General features: G+C 46.3%; 1 protein-coding gene across 1 annotated transcript in view; it reads right to left on the reverse strand.

Moving 5' to 3' along the window:
- The window catches only part of SOX5 (SRY-box 5), a 230170-nt gene that overhangs the window by 175770 nt on the left and 45422 nt on the right, over nucleotides 1-8978 (reverse strand). Inside the window, exon 4 of the mRNA XM_018560020.1 lies at nucleotides 1883-2093. Coding sequence (XP_018415522.1) covers nucleotides 1883-2093 — 211 coding nt within the window. The remainder of the gene's footprint in view (nucleotides 1-1882; nucleotides 2094-8978) is intronic.

An 8978-nucleotide genomic window follows, 5' to 3' on the forward strand; every position in this document is an offset into this window, starting at 1 on the left:
AGAAAGAAAGAAAGAAAGAAAGAAAGAAAGAAAGAAAGAAAGAAAGAAAGAAAGAAAGAAAGAAAGAAGGGAAAGAAAGAAGGGAAAGAAAGAAGTTCTTTAAAAGTTTATGTGTATTTAGCGGCTTCAGCTTTAACTGCAACTTGCCAGGATAGGAATATGATAGCTTCCACCAATGTCATCTTCATCCTTGCTGCACTGCTTAGTGCTCACTAACCCTGATCCAGAAAACAAGTCGGACATCTGATATGTCCATGCTCATTCCGGGTCACGGACTCACCAAGCCGTTAGGATTCATCTGAATATAAAATATATCAGACCAGCCAGTGTGGAGGGCAGGTATTGTCATTGCCGATAAGCCAACCAGCACACACTACCCGGACCCGGCATGCAGCATTCTCCACAATTCACCAATCTCCTTCCTTGTCAAGCACTGGCTATATGTCTTTAAAGATTTTTTTCCCAGCTCTCCCTTCAAGTCCTAATGCAACGCTCAGGAGGAGGAAAATTTTCAATACAAAGCCACAAGCTGCAAGCATGAACCTTAAAGGGCGCGTTCACCACCATGAACGGGTGTCATAGTGCATGTTGTATCGATGTACATGTGTTTTTCTGTGCGTCATCTATTTCCTCTGGCTTCTCAACACATCAAAAGCCACATCTGACCCTTTTCTTCTCATCACAACAGCTGCATGTTTTGCAACGCTTTAAGGCGCATTGAGGGCCTTTTAGAAATAAATGGGTGCACATGGAAAAGGAAAACAGCGAATGAAAGTAAGATTTATATCTTGATATACCATGTGAATTATAAGTGTGAATGTGGCCTGAATCACACACAAACAGCATGGTACCCCCTTCCATAAACACATTCAAATCAAACACCTCTTCGATAGCAGCAAAACATTCACTGTAAAACTCCAATGCTCCGCCCCTGAGGATTTCTTCTAAACTACCACTAAAGCTCCACCCCTAAGGATTTCTTCTAAACTAACAATAAAGCTCCACCCCTGAGAATTTCTTCTAAACTACCAATAAAGCTCCACCCCTTAGGGGTTCTCTACCAACACAAGTGCGACTTCTGCACACCCATGTAGAACCATATTAATAGCTGTGTGCACCAATCAAAATCACTCCCGCAACAGCTGCATCTGTGGTCCTTTTGGCCCATGCTCTCAGAAACCCTTCATGACACTTCACAAAAAGTAAAAATGTCTAAAGGAAGGCAGAAATTGGAGAAAAAATACAGGCTGTCAATGGTGGCCTCCTGCTGAAATTGCTATTTGCCTGGCTTTCCCTGGGTCAAATACTTTAAAAAAAGGATGCAACCGATAAAGACAATTCTGGTGATCTGCATATTTCTAATTAGTGATTCAAAAAGTATTGATGCCAGAGGATCAGTATGACAAACAAGCAACCAGCATTTTCTCCAGCAGAGGTCAGCCTATATATTTCGCTCAAAAACAGGAAGGTAAATGACCATGGCCATCAGCTATTCAGGTCTTACTGAGCATCACAAATGGTTAATCACGGGTGCCACCAATCCAGTCACAGCCGAGGTTTCCATCCAGCACTGCAGGGGACCACTCAGGACTTCAGGAGGTGGTTGTGGTTCAGGGGACATTTTGATGTGTATAATACCCCAGAGGGGTGACCTGCCCTGGAACTAGAATAACTTCTAGAAGTCGAGCAATGGTAGCCTCCGGTCCTGGGTGAGAACCTCGGCTGTACCAGGTGACAGGTTCTCTTTAAACATACTGCACAGTAACACTGAATGTACGCAAGACATGGAATACCGGTCTCATTTCCCAAACAACATCACATCCTATTACACATTTAACATGTACAACACGAGCCTGCAGTAGACCCTGTGCTCCTGTCTTACCTTCTGGCTCGCTTTTAATCAGCTCCTCCATTTTCCTCTGTTTCAGCGAGTCCACCACGTCCGCTAAGCTACCTTTGCGCCTCTCGGGCGTTCCCAGCGCGTTATTTGTCACAGATTCGCCACTTTGCCTCCCACCTTCATCGGCCTTCATGGGTGAGGTAGCTGAGATGTGCGGGGCGAAAGAAGAGACGACTTTATTGCCATCAATATCCTGCAAGAGAAAGTGAAGAGGAACATTGATCAGAGACACTCACAGGGCTCTCCTGGCGCCACATCGCCTCCATGTCACTCGGTGCATACATGATAAAAACATAAACTGTCCACGTGTGTAGCAAAGATTCTTCATATTAGATTTTATTGTTGTCACTAAGCAACCCAAAGAGTGAAAATTTAAAGGTTATGTCCACTAAAAACAGTCAAATCCAGAAGTACCAGATATTTTTATTAGAGTTTCAGAAGCAGAGAGTGAGGTGGATAGGTAATGGTACGGTTTAAGCCGACACCTTATGGATCCTGCTACTCACTCTGAAATGTCTCCCTATAGGAAGAGAGCAACAGGTTCACTTTAATGAGGTCCTCTATATGCATTCTGTTTACTCCCCCACCACTCTGCACAACCCCCTGGAGCAAAGAGAGAGAGACCTTAATATAAAATCCAAATTGTAGTATTATAATAATAATAATGTGTGACTGTGGTGGTATATTAGAGTGTAAGCTCCTCTGGTGCAAAGATTAATGTGACTAACTCTGTGTTCTCTGTACAGCACCGCAGTATATGTCCGAGCTATATACTAGTATGATACTAGTGTATGACTGTGGTGGGACATTAGAGTGTAAGCTCCTCTGGTGCAGAGACTGATGTGACTGGTTCAGCGTGCTCTGTACAGCGCTGCGGAATATGTCAGAGCTATATGAATGTATAATAATAGTGTGTGACTTCAGTGGGGCATTAGAGTGTAAGCTCCTCTGGTGAAGAGACCGCTGTGACTTGCTAAGTATTCTCTGTACACCACTGCAGAATATGCCAGAGGCAGAGCTATGACTATATAATAATTAGGGATGCACCGATACTAGTATCGGTGCCGATGCCAGTATCGGTGCCGATGCCTAGTATTTGGGCGAGTACTTGCCCAAATGCTCCGATGCCTTGCCCGATACCAGAACTTCCGGTATCAGGAAGCCGGGCAGCGAGTCATTACATGCTGCCCGCCTACCTGAATGGCCGGGAAGCTGGCTTCATGCTCCCTCGTCACCTCATAACGTCCTGACCAATCATCATTACCCGGCACCCGGCTTCCAGATTGCTCAGACAGCCGGCTCCATGCTCTCTCGTCACCTAGTGACGAGAAGCATGGGGACGACTTCCCTGTTAATCGGGAAGCCAGGTGACGAGTCTTTACACGCCGCCTGGCTTCCTGAATGGGACTTCCGGTATCGGCGAGTACTGAAAAACAAATATTGGTACTCGTACTTGTATTAGTGCATCCCTACTAAATAATATTATTAATAATAATCATGTATCACTGTGGGAGCATTAGAGTGTAAGTTCCTCTGGTGCAGATACTGATATGAAGGGCTCAGTGTTCTCTGTACAGCACTACGGAATATGTCAGAGCTATATAAAGAAATGAAACCAGGACATCTACAGGCGACAGATTTTGCAGAATGATGGGGGAACGCCGGACACATAACTCCCAGTCAGATCATTCTGCAGCAACCACCAAAGGCCTCTTACATCTGCTGGATGCGCCGGGTGTAATTTTGGGATGAATAAGGTGGAAAGATTCCAGATTCTGCTCCCTTCACTTCCCCAGTCCTGGCTGTTCATGTTCGACATCTAAATGAAATGGATGATGAGGAAATCAGCCAGCTGACGGTTCGCCATGTGTCCCTTCTATTGGGCTCACGGTAAATGGCAGTGTTGTGATTGTGCCGTTTAGCCGTGTCTAATGAAAAGTGACAGCGCTGGCGGAGAGGAGGGAGGAGAGCCGAGCGCGGGGCTGACAGCTCCCGGATTCAGGTACAAATCACCCACTTCGGTGAGATCTGTGAACAAGTGACATGGACTCTAGCACGTGGAGCGTCGCGCATCATTTCATTTACAGCGCTCATAACTACAGTGAGAAAACTGCCCCAGATATCCAGCCAGCGAGAGCTACTGCTGGAAACTGAGGAGGAATCAGAGCTTGAAAACTCCCTTCCCTGAGATACAAAGCTCCCCTTCAGTCGCATGAGGAAAATTTAAATTCAGGTGACAGAGCCTGCCGAGTGCCTTCAATTCTTATTCTGGCATTCATCTTCTCCAGATGCTGCTCCTGCTAACTAAATACTCACAGCTGCCATTGTCCCATCTTCTAAACAGCCCTGTATGTGATCCTCTGACAATGCAGCCAGTGTGTTCCCGGGTTCAAGCCCCGCCCTCTCTCGCAGCCCCACCATTACATACCTGAAGGAGACAGAAGGGTGCAAAGCTACCTAGAAGATTGCTGAATGTGGCCACAAGGGAAGACGTACACTTCAGATGATACACTGTGACCTGAACACATAACATAATCCTATTCTGTAATAATGCATGTATAATAATACTACTACAATAGTGTGTGGCTATGGTGGGGACATTAGAGTGCAAGCTTCTCTGGTCCAGAGACTGATGTGACTGGCTCAGTGTTCTCTGTACAGCACTACAGTATAAGTCAGAGCTATATAAATGTATAATAATAATAATAAGTGTGTGACTATGGTGGGACATTAGAGTGTAAGCTCCTCTGGTGCAGAAACTGATGTTACTGGATGAGTGTTCTCTGTACAACACTATCATATATGTCAGAGCTATATAAATGTATAATAATAGTGTGTGACCGTGGTGGGACATTAGAATATAAGCTCCTCTGGTGCAGAGACGGATGTGAATGTCTCAGTGTTCTCTGTACAGCACTGCAGAATATGTTTGAGCAATCGCAATGTATAATAAATGCATGAGACTGTGGTGGGACACTAGAGTGTAAGCTCCTTTGGAGCAGAAACTCATGTTACTGGTTCAGTGTTCTCATTACAACACTATATAGTTTTGACATATACCACAGTGCTGTACGGAGAACACTGAGCCAGTAAAATTAGTCTCTGCACCAGAGGAACTTACACTCTAATGTCCCACCCACAGTCACACACTATTATTATATATCAATAAAGCTCTCACATATTCCGCAGTGCTGTACAGAGAACACTGAGCCATTCAGATCAGAGGAGCTTACACCACGGTCACACACTATTGTTATATCTTTTATATAGCTCTGACATATACCATAAATATATAATAATAATAACAGTGTGTGATGGTGGTGGGACATTAGAGTGTAAGCTCCTCTGTACAGAGACTGATGTGACTGGTTCAGTGTTCTCTGTACAGCACTGTGGAATATGTCAGAGCTATATAAATAATAATAGTGTGTGACTGGGGGGGTGGACATTAGAGTGTAAGCTCCTCTGGTGCAGAGACTGATGTGATTTGCTCAGTGTTCTCTGCACTGTGGAATATGTGAGACTATATTTAATGAACATGGATATCTCCTTTAACAACATGCCGCTGCCTTCGGTACGTCTCCCCCCAAAGGATTGTCTCGTTTTTGTAATACGGCCTCCAGTATTTTGCAGCAAAAGTTTCACTGTAAGATCTGAATGTTGTACGTGGGTGGGTGTTCGCCTCCCATCTCCGTCGCCTAATTTGTTAAATGTAAATCAGGAATTAGCGGGCAGGTATCACTCTCCTGCGGCACGCGAGCGCCAACCTCGGCAATCCACTCATTAAGTCGGGTAAGATCAAACAGAGAATGATAATTAAAAAGCTCCCATTGAGCACTTCAACTGCTCCGACCCGCGCAGAGACAAGACGAGGCGGGGGACTGACTTATAAGAGTCGCACTTTGTCTTTCCTAATTAATTTCATACATTTGCTCCTCGCCGTTCGCTACGGGGTCTGCCGCGACACGGCAACACTGCTCGTTTGGCCGCAACTAGAAAAAGATCAATAAGCGTGCGATGACGATGACACTGCAATCCCAAACCAGAAGCAACGTTGGCTTCAAAATGGAGAAGCGGAATATATTTTGTAGAGAGGATTTCCAGCAATCCTCCTCCCCTGCTCGTGTCATTGATGCTTTTCTCCAAAATCTGTACACAGCTTAAAGTTTGACTAAACACAAACATTTTGGATGGGGGAAGGAAGGGTTAAAACCCGGGTCAGGTTTTTTTTGTCATCTTTGTCCCATTGGGGTGATTTCCCCTCACTTCCTGCACTACAGACACAACAGGAAATGAGAAGCAACCGAATGGAAAGCCCTGTGAGCCATCACCAGACAGGCGTCCCTATTGGACCATCCCTGTTTGGATGCCAACTCAAAATATTGTATTTCCCCTCACTGGGGCAAACAGAGGGAGAGAATCACCCCAGTGGGGGCAAAAAAACCAAATCCATTCAAAACTAAAGAAAAATACCATTTTAAAAAATGTGGCTTTGGATAGAGATATAAAAGACGCAAATGAATGCAGCCGCCTTGTAATCATTCAATGTTCTATTTATATACCAGCAGGGTGCTATGGAATATCGGGGTGCCTTCTGGCTTCCTCAGGGGTACCTCAAAATTTTGTGATGGTAGGACTCTGAGGGGGAACTCTGATGGCTGGGATGTGAAAGGGGGAGAGGGGGTTCCACTGTGAAGGGGGGCTGCTGATGTGAGGGGGGGATTCTGATGTAAAGGGGGGCTCTGATGTGAGGGGGGGATTCTGATGTAAAGGGGGGCTCTGATGTGATGGGAGGATTCTAATGTAAAGGGGGGCTCTGATATGAGAGGGGAAGATTCTGATGTAAAGGGGGCCTCTGATGTAACGAGGGGCTCTGATGTGAGGGGAGGATTCTGATGTAAAGGGGAGCTCTGGTGTGAGGGGAGGATTCTGATGTAAAGGAGGGCTCTGATGTGAGGGGAGGATTCTGATGTAAAGGGGGGCTCTGATGTGAGGGAAGGATTCTGATGTAAAGGGGTGCTTTGAGGTGAAAGGGTGGATTCTGATGTAAAGGGGTGTTCTGGTGTGAGGGGAGGGTTCTAATGTAAAGGGAGGATTCTAATGTAAAGGGGGGCTCTGATGTAATAAAGGGCTCTGATGTGACAGGGAGGATTCTGATGTAAAGGGGGCTCTGATGTAAAGGGGGTCTCTGGTGTGAGGGAAGGATTCTAATGTGAAGGAGGGCTGCTGAAGTGAGGGGAGGATTCTGATGTAAAGGGGGGCTCTGATATGAGGGGGGAAGATTCTGATGTAAAGGGGGGCTCTGATGTGAGGGGAGGATTCTGATGTAAAGGGGGGCTCTGATGTGAGGGGGGAATTCTGATGTAAAGGGGGGCTCTGATGTGAGGGGAGGATTCTGATGTAAAGGGGGGCTCTGATGTGAGGGGAGGATTCTGATGTAAAGGGGGGCTCTGATGTGAGGGGAGGATTCTGATGTAAAGGGGTGCTTTGAGGTGAAAGGGTGGATTCTGATGTAAAGGGGTGTTCTGGTGTGAGGGGAGGGTTCTAATGTAAAGGGAGGATTCTAATGTAAAGGGGGGCTCTGATGTAATAAAGGGCTCTGATGTGACAGGGAGGATTCTGATGTAAAGGGGGCTCTGATGTAAAGGGGGTCTCTGGTGTGAGGGAAGGATTCTAATGTGAAGGAGGGCTGCTGAAGTGAGGGGAGGATTCTGATGTAAAGGGGGGCTCTGATATGAGAGGGGAAGATTCTGATGTAAAGGGGGGCTCTGATGTGAGGGGAGGATTCTGATGTAAAGGGGGGCTCTGATGTGAGGGGAGGATTCTGATGTAAAGGGGGGCTCTGATGTGAGGGGAGGATTCTGATGTAAAGGAGGGCTCTGATGTGAGGGGAGGATTCTGATGTAAAGGGGGGCTCTGATGTGAGGGGAGGATTCTGATGTAAAGGGGGCTCTGATATGAGAGGGGCACTGATGTGAATGGGAGGATTCTGATGTAAAGGGGGAATCTGATCTAAAGGGGGATTCTGATGTAAAGGGGGAATCTGATGTAAAGGGAGGATTCGGATGTAAAGGGGGCTCATGATTTGAAGGGAGGACTTCAATGCAAAGGGAGGAACCCCACTTTTTCGTGTGTCTTTGCTTCTTACATTTTAAACCGGGGTGCCTTGACATTTTGCATACTTTTTAAGGGTGCTGTTAGTGAGAAAAGGTTGAAAACTGCTGACCTAGTGAGGGATATTATTTAATATTTTATCAGCAAACAGAATACAAAATAGAATATATATCAGAGAAAACCGCCACTATAGAGAGCTTGCGCCAATCCGCAAAACCTAAGAATTCCCGCCAGACCAAATCTGCCAAAAATAACCCTCCCCAAGGTCACCGCCCCTTTGCAATTGACACTTGGAGATATACAGAAGCGCCCCCCCCCACGTAAGGACCGGAAGAGGGGGGAAGAAAATCAAACGGCGGTCAAATTAATCATTTTATTGCATCTTGTCAACTGTCTGTCGGAATCAGTTTTATCTGAAAGGACGAGCGTGGCTGATCATTCGGCCCCAGCGAACGCCCCGAGCGCGTGTAATCACCCACATACATATTAATTAACTGGCAGGGGAAAAAAGGGAGATGAAAAAGAGTGAGAGAGAAAGAGAGAGGAGGAAGAGAATAGAAGGAAGGAGATAGAGAGTCTTAAATACCACGGCCGCTCTAGGCTGCAATTTCGGCAGATGAAGAGGTCAGGAGTGTTTAGCAGCGCCGCTGCCACGTTAATTTAGTATGACAAGATAAAACAGTAATCTCTGCTCCAAGACGCTGTAAGCCGCCTTCTACCCAGGGACATTCTCCACTCGATCTGCGCTGTATATCACTTTATACAACCGCCGTGACAAAGCCCCTGAGTTCTCTTATGTAAATCTCTCCCCCTCGCCAGTCAGGCAAGCGCAGGCGGTCCGACCGTAAGCCGCAGGAATATTAGCATCTTGTGCACGCCGCCGGGACCGGTTGGCCCTCCCTGAGCGGAGGATGTTTAGTATTCGGATAATCCATTGATCTGCGCTTCCTCGATCGGCTTGGAA

This window comes from Nanorana parkeri, unplaced genomic scaffold (assembly GCF_000935625.1).
Source record: "Nanorana parkeri isolate BGI_ZX_2015 unplaced genomic scaffold, ASM93562v1 scaffold426, whole genome shotgun sequence".
NCBI classification, from domain to species: domain Eukaryota; kingdom Metazoa; phylum Chordata; class Amphibia; order Anura; family Dicroglossidae; genus Nanorana; species Nanorana parkeri.